General features: G+C 51.6%; 1 protein-coding gene across 2 annotated transcripts; it reads left to right on the top strand.

Moving 5' to 3' along the window:
* The first annotated feature begins 551 nt into the window (after nt 1-551).
* On the top strand, nt 552-20,759 carry Rspo1 (R-spondin 1). Of its 2 annotated transcripts, none has more exons than XM_008850207.3 (6): nt 552-672; nt 5,020-5,374; nt 17,155-17,346; nt 19,265-19,414; nt 19,661-19,849; nt 20,399-20,759. In XM_008850207.3, the coding sequence occupies exons 2-6, from the start codon at nt 5,281-5,283 to the stop codon at nt 20,566-20,568; spliced, it is 795 nt and encodes a 264-aa protein (XP_008848429.1). In that variant the 5' UTR covers nt 552-672; nt 5,020-5,280; the 3' UTR covers nt 20,569-20,759. The 2 variants fall into 2 exon arrangements, with proteins under 2 accessions (XP_008848429.1, XP_017658001.1); XM_017802512.2 differs by having other exon boundaries at nt 19,253-19,414.
* Nucleotides 20,760-27,733: the final 6,974 nt, after the last annotated feature.

Genomic DNA, 27,733 nt, shown 5'->3' with positions numbered 1-27,733 from the left:
TTGGCAAGGGTCCCGGGCCCCTGCTTCTGACCCCAAGAAGACCACATCTACTGTCAGAGCTGTGACTGCCCCAGTGATCCGAGTGCAGGGCAGCGAGAGGCGACGCGAGCCCAGGGCGTGTGCCAAGGTGCAGAGGGCTGGTCCCTGCGCCCACCGCGGGCACCGGCGTGCGGGAGGGGGCTGCGGAGTCCCGGCCCCGCGCTCCAGTCCGTTTTTTCTTGAGGATCCGGCAGGGGGGCCGGCTGGGGGTGGGCCTGCGCCGGGGGATTCCCTCCCTTGTGCTAGCCGGGGATCGGCCCCTCTCCCGGCGCGAGGCGCAGAGCCGCGGTGCAGAGGGCTGGTCCCTGCGCCCACCGCGGGCACCGGCGTGCGGGAGGGGGCTGCGGAGTCCCGGCCCCGCGCTCCAGTCCGTTTTTTCTTGAGGATCCGGCAGGGGGGCCGGCTGGGGGTGGGCCTGCGCCGGGGGATTCCCTCCCTTGTGCTAGCCGGGGATCGGCCCCTCTCCCGGCGCGAGGCGCAGAGCCGCGGCGGCGGGCGGCGGACAGCGGGGCCCGGGCGGCCCCAGCTGCTGGCGGCCAGGCGCGGATTGAGCAACCCGGCGGCGGGCGGAGCGCGGGGCCGACGGCCTCGCCCTCGCCCCTCAGGGCTGCCCCGCCGCCACGGCCGCTCCAGGTGAGTCTCCCGGCCCGGGATCCTGCTCCCCGCGGTCCCCAGTCCGGGTCCGGGAGGAGCCGAGAATCCGGGAAGACCATGGAGAGCCCCAACCCGGTTCCCATCCCAGTCCCTGACCCTGTCCCCGACCGCAGACCGACGTCGGATCCCGTCCCCTTCCCCGACCTCGACCGGATCTTCGACCGCGTCGCGGTCCCTGACTCGGTCCCTGTCTCCGACCCCAATCCCAACTCCACCTGGTCCCAGACTCTGTCCAGGTCCCTAACCTGGTCCCCAACCCGGTCCCTGATTCGGTCCTTGTTCCCGACGCCAACTCCTTCGGGTCCCGACCCTGTCCAGGTCCCGGCCCCCGACCTGACGCTACCCAGTCCCTAATTCGGTCCCCGACCCCGATCCCCACGTTCTGCTGTGATCCAACCGGGGCTCCAGGTCCCCTCCGCATCCCGGGTCCCCGCCCGGTCACCTCCGCCCCGACCCCGGCTCCCCCGCCTCCGGCCGCGTCCCACGCTGCTGGCGACCGGGTCCTCCCCCGCCCGACGTGGCAGGCGGCGCGCGGCGACCGGGTGCGCAGCTGGTGGCCAGAGGGACCACAGGGTGGGCTGGCCCGGAGAGGTGGGCTGCGCGCACCGGGGACAACAGAGGGGGCTCCGCTTGGGAGACCCTCGCTCAAGACCTCGCTGTGATGCTGGGGATAGCCGGGAACAGCGGGTCCGGCTCCCCTGGGCACCTGTTGGGGCCTGTGCTGGAGAGAGGAATGAGGATGAATGGATATGAGCGCTGGGGGTGGGCGGATCAGCGCCTGCCTCTTTCTCCGCTTTGCAGGCAGTGGGATGGGAATGGTCCAGATCCCCGCACCGGGCGAGGCTCTGGAGGACACACTGAGCCAGTGGGTCCCAGAGGCAAGCACTCCCACCCCAGCCCAGCAAGGCTTCGGCCCCCGCTGGAGCCTCTACAGCCGATGGCTGGTCCTAGCGATGGGGGTGGAGGGAGATGGCTAATGAAAAGTCATCTACATGGTTTACATTTTTTGGGTCTGTATCCGGCATCTGACAGAATACCAATTTATCCTGACTGTGGCAGGCTAGAAGGTGAAAGTTACCCCAGCCCCCTGTTTAGTTCTGAGTCCCTGCCCTAAGTTCCTCTTGCAGTTGAGTCCCCCTCCCCTGTGTGGATCCTCCCTGTGGCTCTGCCCCTCCCAGACCCAGGTGAGCTTAGCCTGTGATCTCCTGCCAGCTCACAGCCTCGGACCCCCCCCCCCATCACAGGCAGCCCACACTCCCCAGCTCCCTGCAGAGGCCATGGCCAGCCTCTGAACAGTCAGTGCCTGGGTAGCAAACTCATTTAAAAATCTCCTGTCCTTAAACTCACAGAACCATGTTTCTCTAATCCCACCTTCCTCCTCCAGTTATGGAGTGCATAAAGATCTAGGCCCTGGCAGGAGGGTAAAGAAACCTAAAGGTGGGATTCTGCATGCGCCCCATGCCTGGGGCCTTGAACAATACCCACAGACAGCTCTCTTTCCAATGGGGTAGAGAACTCTATTGGGTAATGAGGCCTCCAATAACCCCAAGACCCACGGGAAATCAGGCCTATGGTAGAAATAATGTAGGCCATTTGAAAGGTTGTCACCTTTCCCAGCTCCTTTCCCAGCTCTCCTTCACAATGTCCATGTCCCCATGGGGCCCAGAGAGGCTGGAGGGAGGGGGAGCCTCTGAAGCTGAGACCTGTGGCCCTCCAGAGCTGGGTACCGCAGGGTCTCTAGACCCTATCCCACGTGCAATGATCATCCCTATAAAATGTCAGGCAGCCTGTTGATATTGGGGTACTGTTTCCTGTCCAAGATCAGCTGGAGCTAAGTCGCAGAGCACCTTCAACCTTCACATGGGGTGGCTGCCCTGCTGTTTACCCACCCTGCTTTGCGCTTGTCTGTTGCTTGTATGCCCTGCTATGAATGAACTATTAACTCCGTTGCCAGACTGAAGATAAAGATAGTTCTCCAAAGTGTTTAAAACTCTTTCCATCCTAGAGGCAAGAGAAGCCAGTGACGTTCCCAGCTGCCCCTCCTCTCATTCCCCAGCAAAGACTGAGGTTTCCTGGAGGTCCTGGAGGGGGTGGGGCAGAAACTCTCCCGGACAGGGACTTTGGGGGACCCAGTGAGTGTGGTAAGGGCAGGGTGGGAGGGGAAACTGGGAGGATGAGGGGAAGTCAAGAGGCAGGAGGGCAAGCAAGGGGTTACCATCAGCTAGTTTGCTGAGTGCTTACCCTTGATGTACCAGGCACCATTTGGTGGGCACTGAGAGTACAGAGACACCCAGGAGATCTTCCCAGCCTCAAGGACCCCAGGGGCACTGACCACACAACCAGGTCAAAGTCACAGACCCAGGTTTGACACCAACTTGTCTGAGGCAGTGTTTTCAGGTGTCAGGACTGGCAGAGCCTGGCTGCCCCAGTCCTTACACCTCCATCTGACAGTAGTTGCCTTTAGAGGCAAATCCGGGGCCACTGCCACCAACCACAAGGATAAATGCAAATGTGGTGATGGCAGACTGGGTTTTGCATTCAGTTTGCTACCCAGATGATTCGGAAAATATCAAATTCTTTTATCTACAGCTGTAGCAAGATGAAACCTCACTCATGAAAGATATAATGGATGTGACTGAGACCCCACAACTTGCCAGCACTGTTCTGGGCAGTTCATGACCCAGCTTACCTAAGCTATACCCAAACCACCTTCTTGCAGATAAGCAAACAGGCTCAGAGTAGCTAAGCAAGTAAAGGAGCACAGCTAGTAAGTAACAAGGTTTGCCCCTGCCAGCCTGGCAGCCTGACTCTGAAGTTTCTGCCTGTATCCTCAGGCTCCACACCCAGCCTCTGAGGCTCCGTGCTTGGGGCTCAGAACCCCAGTTTGCTAAGCTTGGCTGAATACCCATGACTGTGGGGGCTGGAGTACGTTGTGGGTACTGAGAGGCACTAGTAAGGAGAGCTGGAGGAGTACGTAGGCAGTGGCAGCTGACTGGGCATGGAGGGTGGTGGGGGGCATCTCCGCTGGCTCCGGCCACAGCACCAGGTGGGATCCATCAGACTCATGTAAACACTTCTCACAGGCAGCTTAACCACTTGAGTGTGTCTGGCCTTCAAAGCCAGGGGGAGAGGCTGCGGAGGGAGGTACTGAACTCCCTCTGGGGGTAATGATTTATCTCCAGTGCAGGTGGGCTCCACTGGGGCCCCTCTGGGAGGCCAGGGGGTGGACTGGGCATGGAGGTTGGGGGGGGTGCTCCATGCTTGTATCTCAGGTTTCTCATTAGTAAGCCAAAACAGCTTAGAGCCAGCCATGAACCAGTCAGGTTCGTCCCCATTTCATAGATGAAGAGACTGAGGTTCAGGGAGGCAAGACTACTGGTTCAAAGACAACTGAACAGAGCTTTCTGGATAACAGGTTAAATGCTCACCCTGTGAGCCTAAGTGAATGTGCCAGCCAGCGTGTGAGGCAGTGTTGGGAAGCATCTGATGTGAGCCTGTGACCCAGTGAGTGAGGAATAGAGCTGTCATTCTCATTCTTAGGTCAGGCCCTGAGGCTCAGATGTTCACCTTTTCAGATCCACCAGTCAGGGAGGGACAGACACCTCTGCCCCCATCACCCTGGCCACCGGGTCCAGAGCCCTGGCTCGCAGGGCTGGGGGATTATCGCCATTCTCTGTGTCTCTGGCCAGGGCAGGCATGGCAGCTGCATTATCCCCTTACAAAAGCTGGGCCCACCAGGCCTGCTGTGTCAGAGTTTCTGTGGCCTGGGGCAGAGTGGGGGCTCACTTCCTTTTCTGCCACCAACCCCAGACAGCTGTGCAGAGTCTGCTGGCCTGCCAGCCACCACTGCTCTAGCTTCGGGCACTGGGACAGGTAAAAGGCACGATGGTGACTCAGCACTGGGAAGAAAAAGCTGAGGAGTCATTCATGGAAAGACAGAGAGACCTCCTTTTCAAGTGTCTGGATATTCTAGAAGCATGATGTCTATAAGGCAGATGTACAGAAGGACTTCCAGTTAGAACTGGCCAATATTAGTCAGGGGCAGGGCCAGCTGGTTCCCGTTATTGAGAAATCACCAGGGATGTACAAGTTTGGTTTGAGTATTCCCCATATTCCAGTTACTTAGGTAGCTGGCCCCAGTGTTGGGATACAGGATGCTTAGAGACAGGAGTAAGAGGAGGTTTCTTCAGGGGTGCCAGATAGGGAGTTGTAGTGTCCAAACTTGGGTTTATAATGTTTTGAGGGAGGAAGCCCATTGAAGAGTAGCAGGTGTAAACTGGACTCCAGGGCACCATGGACTTAACCTTTCCTTCTCCTTCATCACAGGACCATTTTGGGGGTAGTTCCCTGCTGGAGTGACAACCAGACCTCCCCAGTGACCGTCTGAGGTGACTTCAATCAAGACAGAACCTCCCTTTGGGCTGATGGAGAACCAGGCACCACGCACTTTCTCTGTCACCATATTATGGTGGATTTGGGCTGCAGCCCAGGCCTGGGCCTCCTGCCACTGACCCAGCCTTGGAGCCTTTAGTGAGAGCCCTGCAGAGACCACCCCTCCTGCTGGGGGCCTGAGGCTGGCTAGTGACTATGCGGCTTGGGCTGTGTGTGGTGGCCCTGGTTCTGAGCTGGACGCCCCTCACTTTGGGCAGCCGAGGGATCAAGGGCAAGAGGCAGAGGCGGAGTGAGTACAGTACACCATCTGGCTGACCCACCGCTGGCCTTGGTGTGGGTGGGGCCAGGAACTGGGGGCCTAGGGCAGCTTTCTTCTCAAATGGCTTTTGGTTTGTCCCTGCTTTGTAGATTATGCAGTGGATTGGTGAGGACTGTGGATTATTCGGTGGGTGGGTTCATTTGTTGAGAGCTGCTCTGTAAACTGCTCACTTTGTTGACTTTCCATCCTCTTGTAGACTCTGCTTTCTGCCTAGGCGGCTCTTTGACCTAGTACCAGCTTTGTAGGGTATCCATGGCAATGGTTCCTGGGGACAGAAACACTGCCCAGCATGCCCATTTCCCCATCCCAGGCTCAGGTCTTGATGACACCTCCCTGACCTGCAGACCGTTGGGCAAAGGTTCTGCACATGTGGGCAGCAGCTACCTGATGCCCCCTCTAGATCACTGTAGACAGGGACAGTACAGCAGGGAAGGGTGAGCGACACTCTCATCATGTGGCTTTTAAACCAGGCCTGTGGGACTCCAGGGTGGCAGGCATCTTGCCCTCCGGAGTCAGCAATGACCTTCCCATGTAAGGAACTAGAAGGTGCTGAACTTAAGAAAAGCAAGTCTGTGGTCCCGGCACTCAGAAGGCTGGGTGAGAGGATTGCTATGAGTTTGATGCCAGCCTGGACTATAGTGAGAGACCCTGGAGAGATGGCTCAGTGGTTAAGAATGCACACTGCTGCCAGCAGTGGTGATCATGCCTCCTGGGAGGCAGAAGCAGGTGCATCTCTGTGAGATTGAGGCTAGCCTGGTCTACATAGTGAGTTCCAGGCCAGCTGGGGCTACAGGGAGCTCCTGTCTCAAAAAGACCGAAAAAAAAAAAAAAAAAGCAATGTATACTGCTCTTGCAGAGAACCTGGTTCAGCTCCCAGCACCATCTCAGGCTGCTCACAACAGTCTATAACTCCAGCTCTGGCCTCCAAGGGCTTCTGCACTTATGTGCATAGACATACAAATGCACATTATTAACAATAAAATAAATCGAAAGAAAGAAAGAAAAGGTTAATCTCGTCACTGAACAGAAGTTCAATGTTCTTTTACTTTTTGCTTTCTGTTCCTTTTTGGTCCTGTTTTGAGACCCTGTAACCCCAGCTGGCCTGGAACTCTCCATGTAGACCACGCTGGCCTGAACTCACAGAGATCCACCTACCTCTGCCTCCCAGTGCTGGGAGACAGAGTTTGGACTGCAGCCCTGACTGGCGTGGCACTTGCTATGTAGATCATGCTGACCTTGAACTTGCCTCAGTCTCCCCAATGCTAGGTTTACAGTGGTGCATCGTGGAGCCCGATGAACCCAGTCTTCCTAAACACAGCTTGCTAAAGCTCAAGGTTAACCTGTCAGCCTCCCCACCTGACCCAGGTGCCTAAGAGCTTCAGTGGCAGAGGCCATTATGTCAGGGAATGGCCAGTGTATGCTTGTGACCCCCGACAGGGAGTCAGGTGGGGAACTCTGTGTGCCCAAGGCCTTGTCCCCCTTTCGACATTCCCCAGCAAGGATGTTACGCAGGCATCCTTGTTTTTCTGAAATCTCACCCAACTCCTTCTTGCTTCACTTTTCTCTTCCAACTGATTCCCGATTGCCAGGGAAAGCTGAGAGGCTGTGACATTTTGCTGGGTCTCCACGGAAGTGGCCAAGACCAGGGCTCAGCCTGGGGAGGGAAGATCAGGGAATTGGTGAAGCTGAAAATTCCCAGCTTAACAAACAATTAAGGACAGTGAAGTTTCAGCAGCAACGGGGCCTTAGTTTTCCTCTCTGTGCCTCTGTTGTGGTCAATGTTTTGGACTCCACAGGCCAGATGTGGTTTAGTGGTTTATAATCAGTCTCCTCTATTTTTGAAATGGGAGAAAGGAAGACACAGTGGCGGTGGCGGGGGGGGGGGGGGGGGTGACTGAGAGAAGCCAGCCGCACACAAGTGACAAGCACAGAGGTCCAGCTTACCCTCGGAGGTCACATGCCCACTGACAAGAGGGACCATCAGACCTGGGTTCCCGTCAGTAAAACTGACACACAGAAAACCAAGTGGGGCTCAAGAAGGCCAGCTTCCAGCGATAGCCGTAGGACATGGTGATTTTGATGTGCCCGCTTTTGATACAGCCATATCCGGCTGAGTGGGGAGCATGTACACTAGTATTTATTATTGAGTGATGTGAGAGTCAAGGATGGGAGAGGAGAGGACTCAGATGCCATGAAGGTTGCCAGTGGACTGAAGTTCACCCAGCACAGGGTATGTGATGTTACCCAGTCCTCATTACTTGATGATCATCAAAGTCTTGGCTGTGGTATCACTGGACAAGAGAGCAGCCAGGCATCTGGTAGATAACAGAGACAGATATGGGTACACAGCTGGTTAGTTTGTGGTGCTGGGGATTGAACCAGGGCCTTACATATGCCAGGAGAGCAGTCTGTTGCTGAGCCACACCCTAGCCCTAGATATATATGTAAATATATATTTACATTTTTTGAGACAGGGTCTCCCTAGAGCCCTGGCTGGCCTGCAACTCACTGCATAGACCAGATCTTACAGAGATACTCCTGCCTCTGCCTCCTGACTGCTAGGACTGAAGGTGTATGCCACCAAGCCCGGCCCATATATTTACATGTGTTTGTTTGGTTTGGTGTTTTGAGACAGGGTCTTCTTGTAGCCCAAGGTGTCCTGGAACTCAGTATGTATATCAGGCTGGCCTTGACCTCACAGGGATCCAGCTGCCTTTCCCTCCCAAATTCTGAGATCAAAGGTGTGCACCAACTTACCTGGCTGCTCTTTGTTTTTTGTTTGTTTGCTATTTATTTGTGTGTTTGTTCATGTGGGATGGGGGCCTCATATGACACAACTCAGCTGTGGAGGTCAGAGGACAATCTTGAGGTGTCAGTTCTCACCTTTCCAGGTTGTTTGAGACAGGGTCTCTGACACTATGAGCCAGGCTAGCTGGCCCACAAACTTCTGGAGATTCTCTTGTTCCTGCCTCCCATTTCCTATACAGATGCACACACTAGCAGTACTTGTGTTGCAAATGCTTTTACCTGCAGAGTCACCTCTGCAGCCTCCTCTTTTTCAAAAAATAACCTTTGTAAAGCATCAAGCCCCACATAGACTTCAGGATGCAGGTCATGGTGTGGACCATTTTGTGCTATGATTTCTGGGCAACAGGAGAGGGAAGTTGGATTGAGGCATATGTGGGAGGTCACTGAGCAGTGGCCAGCTGCAGAGGTGGGCTCACTGTGCAGAGGAGCCTCTGGCTTTTGACTGTTTGACGTCCCTCTTGGGCATGTCAGCATCCCAAGGTGTCAGCCTGTAACCACCTTCAAGAACTGAGCCCTATGCCAGTTTGGATCTGGAAGTGCCCAATCTTTAGATCTGAGAGATAGTCTCCCAGTATGGAGTGAGAGAGTTGGGAAAGGACATCCCTTTGGTCATGGGTCACGAAACTCCTTGGCAGAGTCCCCTCTCTTCCCCCACTTGCTGAGAAGCATCTCCCTCCCTCTCTGGTCCTTACCCCCTCCTGTGTTCCTGCACCTCACTAAGCCCTCCTTCCCTCCCCTAGACCTTACGTTGAGCACCCCTTTCCTCAGTTCCTTTTATCTGATTCCAGAACCCTCCATAGTCCTGTCCCTTCTCACTGCCTCAGAGCAACCCCTCAGCTTGCACCCCTCTAACTGCCTGTGCTCTGAGTCCCTCTTCCCTTACCCAGCTCCCACTTTGTGGTCCCTCAGCAAACTGTATGGAGAACCAGCAGACACAGGCATGGCGGTACAAGCTTGTAATCCTAGGTCTTGGGAGGTTGAAGCAGGATTGTTGCGAGTTCAAGACTAGCCTAAATTATATAGGTTACATAGAGAGGCTAGCCTGGACTATGTCCCCAACCCCAATAAAAAAGGAAGAGAGCCAGGCGTGGTGACGCATGCCTTTAGTTCCAGCACTTGGGAGGCAGAGGCAGGTGGATCTCTGTGAGTTCGAGGCCGCTCTATACATGCAGACAAACACACATACACATACAATAAAAATAAATAAATCTCTGGGCGTGGTGGCGCATGCCTTTAATCCCAGCACGCAGGAGACAAAGGCAGGTGGATCTCTGTGAGTTCAAGACCAGCCTGGTCTACATTGTGAGTTCCAGGGCAGCTGGGGCTACAGGAAGACCCTGTTTTCAAAAAAAAAAAAAAAAAAAAAAAAAGGAAGAGGAGGAAGAGAGAGCTCCTCCCTCTTTACTCCCTCACACATGGCAGATGGATCTTGAGATTCAGCCCAGTGCTATGAAACTGGGACAGGAGGACACATAGGAGCCTGGGGTGTCTGCTTTAGAAGTGGGTGAAACCAGAAGCTGGGAGCCAGATTAACCCTTAGTTCTACAGAATACAGAGTACTTGCCCCTGCCCCTGTGGTGGACTCTGTCCCACAGGAAGGCAGCACCCATCAGAACGTTGCAGAGGCCATCCAGATGGAGCTCCCATCTACCCTGCCTGGGGTTGCACTGAGCTGGGGAGATGATGCTGCAGGGTGGAGCAGAATGCTGGGGGCACTCCTTAAGCTGTGGCTGATAAGCACCACCAAGAAGGTTCCATGTGGGAAATCTGGATCAGCCTCAGGAAGCTGACGGGGGGAAACGTGTTGATGAGCAGGCTGGCCCTATAGGGAAACATGGAGGGTTGGTATCATGCTCCCACTTGAGTTAGACTTCCAACTCTCTGGGCTCAGTGAATGTGCATCAGACAACCTTGGGTCCAGGGAACCTCAGGAGCAGACCCAGCTCCGAAAAGGCCCTTGCTGCTTTTCCTTGCTCTCCTTCCCCAGGCCTGGCCCTCTGTCCTCCTAGCCCATCAACACGTCTTAGGCCTCTCTTACTGAATCTAGGTTCTGTAAAGCTGGACCATGCCCCACAACCATGGCCGTTAATCCCACAGTCACCCCCTGTTGACCCAGCCCACTTATGTCCCATCTTCTGTCCAGCTGCACTCCCCACAGTCTAGGGGGTACTCACCATGGTCTATGCCCACTCTACCCCTCCCCCCTTGAGGCTCTATATCCCCTCAGCCCTACACCAGAGAGCTCCCTCCCTTATGAGTCTCACTCCTTCCCTGGGCTCCCATTCAGAAAAAAGACAGCAACTCCCTTCACCCCCATACTTCAGATTGAACTTAAGACCTCACAAAAGCTAGCAAGCCTCTACCACTGTGTGCCATATCCCCAGCCTACAACCACAGCTTGAAAGGGTTCTACACAGGGTTGATGGAGGCCCAGGGCAGGAAGGGCACCAAGGAGACACAGCTTTGCCTCCCTTCCCAGAAGAAGCGGGCTGGCAAGCAGAGGGGACAGGGGCAGAGGGAGTGGAGGACCAAGTGGGAATGGTGAGGCTGTGTAGGGTGTGAAGTCAGGAAGGAGGCGCTGTCTTCTGAGCCCCTTCCCCTCCATGAGCCCAAGAAGCCTCTCTAGCCAGGCCCACAGCCCTGGGCCTGTTCATCACAGAAAGCAGCTGGTGGGGGCCTGGCCTGGTCCCTTTCCTCAACAGTGGGACAAAGTCTAGTCTTCCTTTTGTGACACTCCAGGGCATCCAGCTTCTCAGGGCCTTTGCATAGGCTTTCCTCCTGTGAGCACACTCCTTTCCCTAGCTAGCTGGCTCAGGGAGCAAATGCCCAGAACCACTCCTCTTCAGCTATCAGCCACAGTGCCAGCTTTGCTTCCCCAGTGCTGGCTGGGTCTTTGTTGCTGTACTCCAGCACCCAGCTAGGGCACCTGTTAGGTGTGCAGTGAACGCCTGGGGAATGAATGAGTCTCAGTTTCCCCTTTAAATCTTTATTTTTTTTTTGAGACAAAGTCTCATGTAGCCCAGGCTGGCCAGTAACTCACTATATATCTGAGAATGACCTTAAACTTCTGATCCTCTTGCCTCCACCTCCTGAGTACTGGTGGTACAGGCTTGGACCACCACACCTGATTTATGTTGTGCTGTGGTTTGAACCCAGGGTTTCGTGCATGGTAGGCAAGATCTCTACCCACTGGACTACAGCCCCAGCCCCTGCTCCCTTTGTATCCTTATACATCCCTCAAACATGCACCATTTTCCTTGGATCCTCGCATCACAGTCCCGTGTTTGAGCACCAGCCCTGTCCCCATTGAGCCCCCTCCTATGGCTGTCCATCCCCTCCCTGAAACCACTGTGCCTCACCAGGCTGAGAGTCTCTGGCTCCACCTTTGTAAACATCTCTTGGCTCGCCAAGCTGACCCTTGCCCATCACTGAACCCCTACATCTGAGCCTCCAAACCTTCACAGGGCTTAGAGCCCTCAGGTCCTTGCCCCTGACACCAGCGTCTGGTTCCTCCTCTTACCCAGCCTATCCCACCACCTCAACTCTGTATCCTGACCTTCCCATCTTTTTGGGTCCTTATTACATCCATTCCTCTGCCTCTGACTCTTGGAATCTCATCCAACACCTCCTCTCCTCTCTCCTTTCTTCTCTTCTCCTCCCCTTCTTTCTCTGACACAAGGTCTCACTCTAGTCTAGGCTGGCCTTAAATCATGGCAATCTTCCTGCTTCAGCCACCCCAGTTCTGGGATGACTCTGTCTTTGTTCTGCTTTGTTCCAGAAGCGTTCCCTTCCACTCACTCTTCAGCCCACTGGTGTTTGGCTGTCATCATGCCCACCTCCTCATGCCTCAAGGTCACACAATCAGGTACCACTAACGGTCTTGGTCTCCTTCCAGTCCTGCCCTGAAGATTTTTCCCCCTTTTAACTTGGCTGCTCTCCCCACTCTGCCTACTTCCACCTCCCCAAGATTCCCCCTCCTCTTTTCAAGTGCCCCTCCCTCTGCTTCTCTAGTGAACACAGAAGCTGCCAGGGGATGACCTGGAACTTGTCCCTCTACCCTTCCGCTCCAAGGGATTTAACCAGCATCAGCAGGCTATGCACTGATCCCCAAGCTCACCCCTCTTCACAGTTACCTTCTTGAAAGCAAAGGTGCTACTGGCTCACTAAACTCCTTCCTTCACCCCTTTACCACTCAGCCCTGCCCTCTGCCCTCTGCCCTCTCTCTCATCCCACTGAAACCACTCCCATTGGGGTCACCAATTATGTCTGCTGCTAATTCCTCACTTGACTGGGCACTGGTTTCTTGGTGCCTCTCTCTTACAATGAACGCTCTCTTCTCATGGCTCCCGTGATGCAGTATGCTTTTCAGGGTCCGTCCTTTTCCTTCTCTTAGCTGTCTGGCTCCCTTCCCACTTTCTAAGACAACACTCCCTTTGCCATCTCATGGGCCCTTCAGCCTTCTTGAATGTGTATAAGGTAGGGAGGGGGTTGTTTGGGTTTAGTTGGGTTTGGGTTTCTTTGAAGCAGGGTCTCATATAGCCCAGGCTAGCTTACAACTTGCTATATAGCCAAGAGTGGCCTTGAACTCCTGATCTTCATACTTTTGTCTCACAGGTACTGGGATTATAGTCCTATAACACCATGCCTGTTGTCCTGCTTAGTTTGAATGACTGTTTTCTATTTCAATCTTCAGCCAAATTGTTTCTCTTGAGTTCTAGACCTGATGATCCCTCTGCCTGATGGCCACCTTCCCTGGGTGTCCCATAGGAACTGACCACTCAGTATGTCTAAGCCTCTTCTCATCTTCCCATCCAGGCCTGTTCCTCTTCCTGGGGTCTCTGCCTCAGTGGAGGACTAACGGCTTCTCTATTATACAAGTTCAGTGTCTCAAAGCCACCTTGAATTATACTTTGTCTTTCACACCCACATGTGACCCATCACCCAGTCTTGTGGGCTCTGCCGCCTTCCTGCCTCTTGTTTTTCCCTAGCTCTTCTCTTTTTGAAATGGGGTCTCACTCTGTAGCCTAGGCTGGCCTCAGATTGGAAAGTCTCCTGCCTCAGCCTCCAGAGGGCTGGATTACAGGTGTGTGATACCATGCTCACTTCCCTGTTCTGGAGTTCTTCCTGCTTCCACCCTTCTCCACGATGACAGCTCACCGTCTACTGTACCATGCAGTCATTCTAAAGAGAGTCCTGACCGCACCTCCTATCAGCTGCCTTTAGTGTCTGCGAGCCTTTCTGTGGTTTGAGGCTCTTCCTGATCTGGCCCTGCTTCTCCTCCATTTTGCTATGTTCCTCCTCTGCCTGCGCCATGCTATCTCAGTCAGTGCCAATAACAGTGTAGAGGAAAAAGACACGGTGATTATGAGGCTCAGTGGACACAAGATATTGGGGCTATGGGAAGGTCTTTGCAGATCTATCCTTAACAAAGATGCTACGGATAGAAAATGAATACAGCAATCTTCTTATAGAGAGCTGAGCCTCATGGTGCAGGCCTGGAATCCCAGTACCCGGAAGGCTGAGGCAGGAAGCTCGTAAAGTCAAGGCTAGCCTGGACTATAAAGCAAGTTCAAGGCCAACCTGGGCAAGTTACGGTGACTATTTCAAAGTAAAAACTAAAAAGAAGGCTGGGGATGTAGCTCAGTGGTAAAGTGCTTACCTGGCATGTGAAAGGCCCTAGGTTCAATCCCCAGTACTGAAAACAAAAAACAAAAAGGAAAGGAAAGAACAAATCAAAACAGTGCTGTGAGAACTGCCAGGAGGACACCTGGATCGCCCCAGTCATTGACACTAAAGCAAAAAAACAGAGTAGTCAGAGAGCGCTTAATGAAATGGAAGTGGTCCCTAAACTCTATAATGACCCGCATACTCCTCACACGGCTGAACGAAGGCCCAAAGACTCCTCCAGTGCAGTGTTGCTGCATGTAGATCTGCCCAAGCAATGAGCAAACCATCCAAAATGAAAGTGATGCCTAATTTCACTAAGTGAACATTAACTCTGACTCCATGCAAACAAGTTTCATATTAAAGAAGTCAGCGGAGCTCAGATTCCATACTCCCTCATACCATACTCCATCTGCCTCCCGTATGCTGCTCTTGTCTCTGCCTGGAACACACACTGGCTGAGGAATTGTGGCCCAGTAATTAACTCCTTCATCTCCTCATCTATAAGAACGAGGATTAATACTAATAATAGGATGCATGTGGTGGCTCATACCTCTCACCCCAGAACTTGGGAGACAGAGGCAGGAAAGCTACTTCAAGTTCAAGGCAGCCTGGGATACATAGTGACATAGTGAGTTCCAGGATAGTGTAGACTACAGTGTGAGACCTATCTCAAAAGAAAAAAAAAATCAGGCTGGGAAGGTAGCTCAGTTGGTAGAGAGATTGCCTAACATGCATAAAGCCCTGGGTTTAGTTCCCAGAACTGCATAAAACTGGGTGGAGGCACATGCCTATAATCCCATCATTCGGGAGGTAGAAGCAGAAGGATCAGGAGTTCAAGACCAGCCTTAGATACACAGGGGTTTGAGGACAGCCTGGGCTGAGACTCTGTTTCAAAGAAAAATGTCAAAAGCAAATGGTTTGCAGCCAAAATGAGAAGTGCAGTTTACTCTTTTCACTCCTGGAGAGTCGCTCTGTACAGGTCTGTAATCAGGGCTGCAAATGGACCTGAAAGAAAGAATCCTCCTGAAGGTTGTTGTGGTGGTACATGTCTGTCATCCTAGGTCTTGGGAGGCTGAGACAGGAGGATGGTAAGACCTGACTTTGAATCATCAGCACCTACTTAAAAGCTAAGCGTGACTGTGTGCTCCTGTAACTCCAGCATTTGGGGGCAGAGACAAGCAGGTCCTGAGTATTCACTGGCCAGGCCAGCCTAGCCAAAGCAGCCAGCTTCAGGTCAAGTGAAAGACCTTATCTCAACGCAATGGAGCAGAGAGTTACAGAGGAAGACGGCTAATGCCCTGCTCGGCCTCTGCATGCGCACACATAAGTATGCATACCTGCACCCTTACATGCACACACGATACACCGTACCCACCCTCTATGCAAACAAATAAACAGAAAACAATCCTGTTTAGATTAGTTTCACTCACTGGTTCCAGGTCTCACCTAATGCCATAACGTTCTGTCCCTGTATCCTGTTAACATTTGGAAGAATCCTATTAAAAACAAGCAGACTCTCTGGGGAATGCCACCTGCAGGATTCACGTTCAAGTTCCTTAGCGTTATGCAGAGATAAGATGCCTTATCTCTCATCATTCCCTCCCCACATTCTCACCTTCACCCCAATTATCTGCAGATCATCTTGCACCTGTCTGGTCCTGTTCCTTCCAGTACCCTTATTTCTACTTCATAAAGGACAAATTTCAACTACTCCTTCAAGAAGGAGCCCCATAGCACCCCCTTTGTGAATCCTTTCTTTTCCCCCTTTTCTTCCCTCTCCCCCTCTTTCCTCCTGATCCTTCTCCTCCTCTTCTTCCTCCTCCTTTTTTTCTTTTCCTTTTTTCTTAGACAGGGTCTAGCTATGTAGCCCTAGGTTGGCCTCAGACCCTCAATCTACCTGCCTCAGCCACTTGAATGTTGGGATTACAGGCATGAGTCTTTCCCAGTCTCTTGAGTCCAATGCTGCTTGCTTGGGGCTGTCAGTGTTTACCTGTTGCTGAGTGTTTGCCACACTGAAGGCCAGTTCCTTTGTTTTATTTGCTCCCCTGACCCCTGAGCTCACCCTGCACATGGCATATGGGAGGGGATGTGTGAGTGTGGGCTGAACAAGTGAATGTGGGAACAGAATGAAAGCTCTGAGACTCAACGCTGCTGTGAGAAGTCACACTGCCTCTGAGGAGGGTGCTAAGCCATGGTGTTTCAAACTCAGCACAGTAGGTCTGGAGAGATTGCTCAGTGGTTAAGAGCACTGGCTGCTCTTGCAGAGGACCTGGGTTCAGTTCCCAGCACCAACATGGCAGCTAACGCCCACCCTTAACTCCAGTTCCAGGGGATCTAATACCCTTTCTGTCATTGCATAACACAGGTGCACTCACACATGTAGGCAAAACACGCATATGCATAAAAAATAATAGTAGATAAATTCTGCACGATAGATATTTTGGGCCACATGATTCTTTTTGTCCAGGGATGCCCCATGCATTAGAGAATGTTCAGAGGACTTCTCTGAACTCTACCTCCTTGATACCAGTAGCAACCTACTTCTCCGCTATGAAGATCAAAAAAAGTCTCTAGGGCTAGGGATCTAGTTCAGCAGGTAGAGTGCTTACCTAGCTTAAGCAAGGCCCTCAACACCTCATAAACTGGGTGTGCTGGTGAATACCTGTGATCCTGGTGCTCAGGAGCTGGAGGCAGGAGGATCAGGGTTGTCTTTGGCTACATAGTGTTTGAGGATAGCCTGGGCTACACAAGGTCCTGTTTCAAAATCAATATGTCCCCCAAGGATCAAAATCTCCCCCATGTTGAGATCACTATTCTAGCTACAGGTTATTTCCATCATCTTTCAGTCATTGGGTAGTTGATCTCTTCTTGATTTTAAAATTTTATCAAAGATTGAAAAGCTTCCTTCAGTACCTGAGGCTACATTTTCCTCCTTTTGGAGAACTGGACTAAGTTCTAGGAAGGTGCAGCTTTAGTTTCATCTCTGGGGTCAGGGAACAAGCCTATAGGATTCAGGCTGTGCTGAAGGCAGGGAGGGAGGGGTACAGATCCATGGATGTCCTGGCTCCAAACATCTACACTAACTCCCTGGATTGGGTTCTGGGACTGTGCATAAAACAGCTTTGCAAAGAGCTGCCCACCCGGCCCTGACCTCTGAGATACATGTTCTCTCTGTGCAATAAAGCCCCCATAAGCTCACCTCCCATCCTTGTGGGAGCCTGGGAAGATGCAATCTCCCCTTCAACTGCCTTGTCACCTTTACCCCCACCCTACAGTCAGTGCTGAGGGGAGCCGGGCTTGTGCCAAGGGCTGTGAGCTGTGCTCAGAAGTCAACGGCTGCCTCAAGTGCTCACCCAAGCTGTTCATCCTGCTGGAGAGAAACGACATCCGGCAGATAGGTGTCTGCCTGCCATCCTGCCCACCTGGATATTTCGATGCTCGAAACCCCGACATGAACAAGTGTATCAGTGAGTGTGGGTGGGTTTGGGGAGGGTCTGAACCCTGGGTGGGGAGGGTGCTCTGAATGATTGATTGCCAGTGAGAAGTGTAGAGGGCCACAAAGGAAAGAGGATGGGTCTCTTGATTTAAATATCCAACTGCCTAGACTTTACCACAGATGCTTTACCCATGATCTCCACTGTGTCTAAGCCAGAACCTCATCTTCTCTTTCCACACCTGTATCTACTTCTGTTCTCTCAGGTCACTCTGAGTGTCCCAATTCATCAGTCAAGCCAGAGCGCTGAGCGCCAATCCCTCACTGTGCTGCCCCTACCCTACTCAATAACCGTTCCTGTCCTTCCTATTGTCTCCTGTCTCCTAGACTATTGCCATAGCCTGTGCATCTGTCTCCCAGCCACCAAGATGCTTCTGAGACCCTCAACCTTCCCCATCTTACACCCACTGGCCACTGTTAGCTCCTACTGGCTTCAGGGAACTGAAGTTCAGCCAGTCTGCTCTTTTACCTTCTCCTCCTGGTTTCTGCTCTGCTTTGGCAGCCCAGCCACAGTTCCATGTGTTGCAAGGCACACTCTATCCTGTCTCCATTCCATCCCTGGAACTGCAACTGTGACATGCTGGGGGACACCAAGTGAACCCAACCAGCTACACCATACCAGCGTTCCCTCCCTCAGTTCAGTGCCTTTGGAGTATAGAATACATCTCCAGATCTCGGGTCCCAGAGCCTCCCAACAGCTTTTGGAGGGAGGCTAGGCCAAAAAGATGGTACCCTCTTAAAGCTGATGAATTAGAGGCTCAGAGGGGAAATACATGGCACCAGCTTAGGCTACTGAGCTCTAATCTCAGCTTGGCTACTAGCTCATTGTTTGACCTTTAGTGCACCTCAGCCTCCTGACAGCTCATCTTTAAATTAAGAGCATTAGCTTTTCTCTCTCAAGTTGTTGTGAGACACACCTATAAGCCTCTTGGTGTCTGGCACTCAATAATTGGTAGCTGCTATTATTATTTGGGTTCTTATTGTATTGGCAACCAAACCTAAGAATCTAAGCCTGAATGTCGAGGGGGGGTGGAGGTTAAGATTAAGCCACAGGAGAAAGGTCCGAAAGAGCTTCATAGGTTGAGGTGGGCCCCTGGGAGCTGCCCTCTTGGGCCACAGGGTGTTAGAGAAAAGGGGTTCCTGGCTGTGCCAGCATTTGGGAGACTGGCAGCTGGGCCTTCAGGTGCCAGAGACTTGGAGGAAGCCAGCCCTACCCAGACTGGGGAGGGGAGGTGGTAGAAGGCTTGCCTGTTTCCAGCCAAGCCCTGTTCTGCCCACCTCTCTCAGAGGAGGGAGCTGGCAGGAGGAGGTAGGGAGGGACCCAGGAGTCCAATCAAGGGGTTCCTGGAACTTGGTCTTGCACAGGGAGAGGAATTTGCCCTGGGAATGCTCCCGCTTCTCTGAGCAGATTCTTTCTATTCTGGGCAGGAGGAGAACTAGGGCTGGGGTGCTGAGGATGCCCAGCAGTGGGGGAAGGGGTGCCCACACAGCTATTGCCAGAGTTTCATTCTGTCTTCAGTTCCACTCTGCTCAGGGGGCTCTGGAGTGCCAGGAGACCCCAAAACAGTCCCACACCAAGCCCAGAGAGGCCCCTCCTCCTGTGAAACCCTTGGGCCTCACCTTGGGTACCAGGACAGGAGTTTGGGTTCTGGTTGCCTGTTGTTGACAAGAGTCCCAGTCAACACTCAAGATGGCTACTTCAATGTCCTCTCTCCCCTCTCCTCTTCTCCCACTTTCTCACCTCTTTGAAAGATTCCTCTGTAGGAAACCTAACTCTAGGACAAGATCCTGGCCTCTTGTTGAGTGGGTGTGGGTGGCAGGCTTTGGAGTTGGGGATGAGATGATGTATCCATCCTGGCCTGCACCAGACCTCAGTCTAGTTCTGCCCTCAGAATGCAAAATTGAGCACTGCGAGGCCTGCTTCAGCCATAACTTCTGCACCAAGTGTCAGGAGGGTTTGTACTTGCACAAAGGTCGCTGCTATCCGGACTGTCCTGAGGGCTCCACAGCAGCCAACGGCACCACGGAGTGCAGCAGTCCTGGTAAGCGGTGGGTGCCGAAGTAGAGTGCCAAGGGCAGAAGGGCTGGTGGGAGTCTGATCAGAGATCGAAGGGACTGGGGCAAGAAGAAGTACATCCACCTTCTGGAGGTTCTCTGAGACCCTCTAAAGATGCTCTGGCCCGAGGTTCGGGTGGATGGCAAGTGGGCGAGGCTCTGCTGGGACATGCAGGGCCAGGAGAGGGGCCCCTTCTCTCTTCTTCCCTCCCTCCTACCTTTCCTCTTGCCAGCCCAATGTGAAATGGGCGAGTGGTCCCCGTGGGGGCCCTGCTCCAAGAAAAAGAAGCTGTGTGGTTTCCGGAAGGGCACAGAGGAGCGGACACGCAGGGTGCTTCACGCTCCTGGGGGAGACCACGCTGCCTGCTCCAACACCAAGGAGACCCGGAAGTGCACAGTGCGCAGGACGCCGTGTCCCGAGGGTGAGCTGAACCGGCCTCCCTGGAGGCCAGTCACCTCTGAGTCCTGCCTGGTCCCTGGAGGCCAGACTTGGTCCCTGGAGGCCGGGCTGGACATGCATGCTAGCAGTGGGGGGGGGGGGGGGCTAACCCCCAGAGATGGGGGGCTTTTCAAACCAGGCCATACAGCCTGCCGTTAGCAAGGAGGTGGACACTGCCCACTCGACTGGTCTCAGGGGTGGCTGGTGAGTGGCAGGGAGTGGGAACTACCCCATTTGTCCCAAGAGCTGCAGGAACAGCCAGGAAATACTCTAGGGCCCTCAGGATCCAAGGTCTGAGGAAGAAGAGGGTGTCTTGAATATGCCTTGGATCTGGATGGAGAAAAGGCTCTTGGGACTGTTTCTCAGTATTCATGCTGTAAGGTCCTCTGAAGTGGCTGCTGGCCCGAGGCCTTGAGGTGACCCCTATTCCCTTCCCACTCAATTTCCTCACAACACCCCTCTGAAGTCCTTTAGGCAACTCAGGGCTTCTGCATCCTTTGTTGATTCTCCCGCACCTGTCTGGTTGTTGCAGGGCAGAAGAGGAGGAAGGGGGGCCAGGGCCGGAGGGAGAATGCCAACAGGAACCTGGCCCGGAAGGACAGCGAGGAGCCAGGGTCCAATTCTCGGAGACGCAAAGGGCAGCAGCAGCCACAACCGCAGTCAGGGACAGCGGTGCCATTCATATCACCCGGACCTACCTAGGCACAGGGTCAAGTCCAAACCCAAGTGGAAGAGTCCAATGCTGCTCCCATGTGGAAGAGTCCAGCGCTGCTCTGAATAATAACTTTCTGGAACTGGAGTGTCCAGGACAGAGAGTCCACACATACTCCATCATCCATCCATCCATCCATCCATCCATCCATCCAGGCACACATACACAGAGCCACTTTCAAATATATCAACATACACATATGCACACGCACACACACACACATGAACACGCACATGCACACACACACACACACACACATACACACACACATGACTAAGGCTACCAGAAGACACTTCGATCCTGTGACTCAGCTGCACCTATTTGGTTTATGATGCTCCCAGAGGACATATCTCAGAGAACCTAAATTTTACGGAGTGGAACCTTCTGGAAGAACTATGAGGACAACATCTGCTGGGCCAGAAGACAGGAGCCAAATCTCTTGCACCTAAGGAGATGGCTTCCCCTGCATGGCATTCCCAGCTGTGACTTGATCGTTGGAAAGGAGAGTCTACACATCAGGGCTGTCCTGACTCAGAAACTGCTTAAAGGTTTATTTCAAATTAAAAAGAAAAAAAACAAAGCTGGGCGTGGTGGCACACGCTTTTAATCCCAGCACTTGGGAGGCAGAGACAGGCAGATCTCTGTGAGTTCAAGGCCAGCCTGGTCTACATAGTGAGTTCCAGGTCAGCTGGGGCTACAGGAAGACCCTGTCTCAAAAAGACCAAAAAAAAAAAAAAAAAACATGACAGTAGAGTAGACAGTAGTGATTGCAGGCACTCCATTCATTTTCAGTTTTTAGGGTGTAAGATTTGATGTAAAAAGGGGCAGGACCCAATTTCAAAGGCTCCTTAGGTTGGGTGTGGTGGCATGAGACTTTAATTCCTAGCAGAGGCAGGAGGAGCTCTGTGAATTTGAGGCCAACCTGGTCTACATAGTGTGTTCCAGGCCAGCCACCAGGTTCTCTGCATTCTTGTCATTCAGAGGGTGGTCTGTGGATCAGGTTCAACCTTGTCAGCAAACAGCTCATTGGGAATGAGAATTTCAGGTGCCATCCCAGGCTGGTGCACCACAGCCTGTGTTTTAACCAGGTTCTAAGTGGTTGGCACGTGCATCCAAGTTCAAGAAACACTGCTGTAATTCCTCCAAAGAAGAAACACTGGGGCCTAAGCCGGCTCCATGAGAGGATTTCAATCTGGAAGGGCCAGGGTCTGTATACTGAAGAGCACTCCTAGGGGAAGGGAGGGCAGGCTTTGTGACATGTTTGGGGACAGTCCCTGCCAAAGGCACAGCAGTGTATAGAATGACTTAGTGTGACAATCTGGTGTCTGATAGCAACAGTCCAGGCCAGTTCTGGACTATGGGGTTGGTTTCCACGGCGGGGGGGGGCAAACTTAGTGTTGTTCTCACAAAGCTCAGAAGTGGGAAGGAGAGACAGGGGTGTAAAACATGAAGGTGTAGACAGGTAAGTTCCCAAGTGCAAACAGGGGGAGTCAAGAGCTGGCAGATTCTGCCACATACATGGAACAGTGAAAGTGGAAAACAATGAAATGACAGTCAAAGAATTTATCCCAGGGAGGCTTCTCAGAGGAGGGGACAAGTGAGACCGACTCTGAAGAATGAGTGGAAGGATTTGAGATAAAGATTAATGTCCTGGGCCAGCAAGATGGTTCAGTGGCTAAAGTCACTTTCCAACAAGTCAAATAGGTTGTTTGGTTCCCATGACTCACATGGTAGAACCAACTTCTGCAGGCTGTCCTCAGACCTACACACATACACACACACACATACACACGCGCCATGGCATGGCTTGTGCATACATACACACATAATTAAAAATAAATAAATAAAACCAGGCCTGGTGGTGCATGCCTTTAGTCCTAGCATTCAGGAGGCAGAAGCAGGAGGATCTCTGTGAGATTGGAGACCCTGTTTCAAAAACCTAATAAACACATAAATGTAATTTTTAAAAAATCTTTTAAAATAAAAAAAGATTAAAGTCTTTGGAGAGGGAGATGGAAAAAGATTTATTTAGAAAGCTAGCAAACTGGGATGAGTGGCAGCTCAAGTCAAGTGCTGGCCTGGCATGCTTAAGACCCTGGGTTTGAAGGCTCAGAGGTTATAAAAATACTTGCTGTTCTTGCAGGGTACCAGAGCTCCATTCCTAGCACCTATGTTGGGTGGCTCACAACCACTTGTAACTCCAACTCCAGGGGATCTGATGCCCTCTTCCAGCCTCTCCAAGTACCCACACACATATGCACATACACACAGACACACAGACAGATGGAGGGGGAGAGGGCTAGAGTGAGAGCTACAGTGAGAGACTGGAGAGAGAAATAAAAATGGGTCTTAAAATTTTTAAGTAATTTTTAAAAAGCTAGGTTTGGGACTGGAGAGATGGCTCGGTGGTTAAGAGCACTGGCTGTTCTTGCAGAAAACCTGGGTTCAAATCCCAGCACCCACACAGTGGTTAACAACCATCTGTAACTCCAGTTCCAGGAGATCTGATGCCCTCTTCTGACCTCCACAGGCATTGCATGACATGGGTGTACTTGCATAAATGCACACAATACATGCATGCACATAAAAAAAATCAAAATAAATAAAGAAGCTAGGTGTGGTGGTGCATGCCTTTAGTCCTAGCACTCAGAAGGATCTCTGTAAGATTGAGGCCAGCCTGGTCTCCATAGTGAATTCCAGGCTAGCTGGGAGACCCTGTTCCAAAAAACAGAAACAAAAGCAGAACCCCCAAATTAAAGAAAAAAGCTCATCAGTTAAGAGCACTGGCTGCTCTTGCAGAGGACCCAGGTTCAGTTCCCAACACCCACACGACAGCTAACAACCTCCAAAACTCTAGTTCCAGGGTATCTGATGCCCTCTTCTGGCCTCTGTGGGTATTGGATGATGTAAGTGCACTTACATATATGCAAGTATAACACACATACACATAAAATATAAATAAATAAGCCAGGTGTGGTGGCGCACGCCTTTCATCGCAGCACTTGGGAAGCAGAGGGAGGCAGATCTTTGTGAATTCAAAGCCAGCCTGGACTACATAGTAAGTTCTAGGACAGCTGGGGCTACAAGGAGACCCTGTCTCAAAAAGACTAAATAAGTAAATAAATATTTAAAGATAAATAAATAAAAGCCCAACATGGTGGCACATGCCTACAATTACTTGGGAGGCAGAAGAAAGGAGGATCAGAAGTTCAAGGTCATTTTCAACGACATATTAAGTATAAGGCCAGCTTGGGCTACATGAGACCCTGTCTCAAAAAAACAAACCAACAGGACTGGAGAGATGGCTCAGTGGTTGACAGCACTGGCTGCTCTTGCAGAGGACCTAGGTTCTGTTCCCAGCACTCACATGGTAGCTAACAACTGTCCTTGACTCCAGTTCCAGGGATTCAACACCGTCATCTGGCCTCTGAAGGCACTGTACGCATGTGGTGCACTTACATATATGCAGGCAAAAACTCGTAGACATAAATAAAAATAAAAATAACTAACCAACCAAACCAGGTGTGGAAACAAAGGCAGGTGAATTTCTGGGAGTACCAAGGTTGCATTGTGAGATCCTGTCTCAGAAACAAACAAACAAACAAACAAACAAAAAGCAAGCCAGGGGCTCAACATTTAAGAGCCCTTGCTTTCTTGCAGAGCACCAAAGCTTGGTTCCCAGCACTCATGTCTACTGGCTCACAACCACCTGTAACTCCAGCTTCAGGGGAACCTGATGCCCTCTTCTGGCCTCTTTGGGTGCCTGCACATATGTGTGCATACACACAAATATAAATTTTTTTTAAAGCAAGCTTTCAAACTAAAGAAAATGTAAGCTATCACCAAAAAAGACATCGTGCTTTTGGGCTGCTGGCAAGCAGGGTTTCTAGGGAGCTGTGTGTGTGTCGGGGGGTGTATCACATAGAAAGCTACTGGGGTAATTATGAGCTTTGAGTGGCCAAATTTTCTGAAGGATGGGCTGTTGTTATCTGTACATCACTGGGCATTCTGGGCTCTCTTCCTGATTACAGAGGTGTCAATTGTGGCCAGGAGGGCATGGCAGAGTGGAGCTGCTCATATCGTGAGGTTCCAGGAAAGCATCAAGAATGCCACACCAAGGGCTGGAGAGATGGCTCAGTGGTTTAAAAGCACTGACTGTTCTTTCAGAAGACCCGGGTTTGAATCCCAGCACCCACATGGCAGCCAACAACTGTCTGTAACTCCATTTCTAGGGGATCCGACATCTTTTTCTGTCCTCCTCGGGCACTGCACACAGGGGTGCACTTATATGCATGCAGGCATAATACTTGTACACATAAAATAAACTACAAAAAAAGAATGCTGCACCAAGGGGTGGCCAGCTGGGACTACAGGGAGACCCTGTCTCAGAAAGATCAAAAAGCAAAAGCACATAACTTCTCTAATAATTAAATTGAATATTTTATGCTTTAAATTGAATCAATAGCATTATTCAGTTTTCAATGGCCATATATGAAGTGCTCGGTAGCCACATGTGGTCAGTGGTCATTGCCATGGACAACACAGCTCTATATAGAAGGAACAATGTATGCAAATGCCCTGTGGGAGAAAGGAGCTTGGTGCTCAAGGCACTGAAAGAAAGTCAGTGCTCCTGGAAGGCCTGCAGGGCAAGTGAAATGAGATGATTCTAGAAAGATTCCCTGAAGTTGGGCTCTAAATCTCTAAGCCCAAGAGTCACAAGCTGCAGACCTATTGAATCATATTTGCATTTGACAAAAATCATGCTGTATAAAGAGTAGGAGATAGATTGGAAAGGCTGCTCAGGAAGCTGTTGCTGTCAGCCAAGAGAGAGCTCGAGGGCTTGGACTAGGAGGGGGTTGGAAATGGAGAGAAATGGACAAAGTCAAAGGCATTTGGAAAGTGAAGGGTTTGGTGATGCACTAGATACAGGGCATGAGGGCAGAGGGAGGCATCTAGGTCAAAATCCTTGTTTCTGGAACACTCATGCAGGGGGTGGTGCCATGTGCTGAGAGGAGAAGCCAAAGAGGGAGACCCATGTGGAAGAAGAAAGAAGGTTTATTTGGTTTTGACTGTGTTGAGCTCCAAGTGCCTCGGAAACTCACTGGGAGCAGACACCACTGACCTAAACACAGGTTCCAGGGTTCTGGCTGAGCAAAAACAGCACACAGGATGAAGAGGGGGCTTGGGACCCAGCTGTGAAATGCTCCAGATAGGAAGATTATACCCTCAATGGCCAGCTGACAAAGGCAGGCAGGAGGAAAAATAGGGGGATAGTAACTCCCAGAGCCAGCAAGGAAGGAGAGCTGAGAGGACCCAAAGTGTGAGATCATGGGAAAAAGAGACCTGGGATGACCAGGGACTTGCATGATTGCCACTAACCTCCTTAGCCAGGACTGCTTTGGGAGTCGGGGGTGGAGCAGACAACTCCTTCAGGAACTTCAGCTAGGAAAAGGGGAGAGAAATACCACTGGGGCAAGACATGGCTCCAACAAGATGTTTTTTCTTTTTTTCTTTCTGTTTTTGGTTGAGACAAGGTTTCATGTAGCCAAGTCTGGCCTCCAGCTTGCTATATAGCCTAAAATGACCTTGAACTTCTGATTCTCCTGCCTCCACCTCCCAAATATTATGATTACAGGTGTGTACTGCCACTCCTGACATTTTTTTTAAATTTTTTGGACTTATTTTTATTTTATTTGTATGAGTATGTTATGCTACATGTTTGTAAGTGTACCCATGTCCTGCAGTGCTCACAGAGGACAGAAGAGGGCGTTGGATCCCCTGGAACTGGAGTTATGGATGGTTGTTAGCCAACCATATGGGTGCTGTGTGCTCTTAAACACTGAGTCCTCTTTCCAGCCCTGACCTTTTCTTTCTTTTCTTTTTTTTTTTAAATGGGAAAGACCAGAACATATTTAAACCCTTTTGGAAGGGTCTAGTAAAGGAAAAGATTGAATACACAATAGAAAGAAAGAGGAAATGGGTTATGGAAGGTTTGGGAGAGAGGGGTAGAGCCACAGAGTGGGAGAGGGTGATACAGATGTGGGGAGGCTTACAGGAGAGGAAGCTTGGCTCTGAGGGGAGGAAGCTTGGATCTCAGGGGAGGAGGCTCAGATCTCGGGTCTGCGCACCAGCTATCCTGCAGGTTTCATTTCTCCCAACCTGCCATCCCTTCACTACTGGTGGAGATCGAAAGCCTATGCTGGTGCTGGCTGGTTCCAGGCTGCCCTTCTGTCTTCTCACACTGCCTTACCTCTTCTCCCTGACCCTAGCTCTGTCTTTGGCACCTTTTCTGTGCTGGTCAGTCTTCCATCTCTGTTTTTGTTGTTGGTTTTATTTGGGGGGGGGTTGCTTATTCATTTGTTTTGTCTTTTTGAGACAGGGTCTCCCTGCAGCCCTAGCTGGCCTGGAACTCACTATGTAGACCAGGCTGGCCTTGATCTCAGAGAGATCCACCCACCTCTGCCTCCTGAGTGCTGGGATTAAAGATGTGCGCCACTACACCCAGATGCATCTCTGGGTTTTGTTTTTGTTGTTGTTGTTGTTGTTGTTGATCTCTCTCTGCTTGTCTTAACTGTTTCCTTAGGTTCTTTTTTGGTAACTCTCTGCTCCCATCACAATCTCAGACTCCATTTGTGCATTCTTCCTTTGCTCTTTTTCTCTTTAGTGCACTCCTCAGTCTGTATGTCTTGGCTGTCTCTGGTTGGTATAATCCAATCTCCCAGATCCTTAGGTGGTCCCAAGTATGGCCATGGGCCTGCAACCTTGGCCTCATCTGGGCTCTTGCTAAAAACACACACTCAATGTTGGAGAAATGACTCAGTGGTTAATAGCACTTGCTGCTTTTGAGAGGACCTGGGTTCGGTTCCCAGCACCCAAGTAGTGGCCAACACCCATCCTTAACGCCAGTTCTGAGGGATCTGACACCCTCTTCTGGCTTCTGTGGGCACTGCACACACATGGTCCATTTACATACAGATGAAACACTCAGCTATAAAAAATAAAATAAAATAGAACAAAAATTTTAAAAATCACACAGATTCTTAAGCCCTACCTAGATGTAAAGAATCAAAATCTCCTTAGAACAAGATTTCCCAGGTAATTTATGCCACGTTGAGAAGCACTGAGTCCAAACAAGACAGCAATGAGAGGGAGTCT

The sequence above is a fragment of the Nannospalax galili genome, unplaced genomic scaffold, assembly GCF_000622305.1.
Source record: "Nannospalax galili isolate Female #2095 unplaced genomic scaffold, S.galili_v1.0 scaffold944, whole genome shotgun sequence".
In the NCBI taxonomy this organism is placed as follows: Eukaryota; Metazoa; Chordata; class Mammalia; order Rodentia; family Spalacidae; genus Nannospalax; species Nannospalax galili.
Note: the sequence above shows the minus strand (reverse complement) of the source record. Positions and strands in the feature narration are given on the sequence as shown.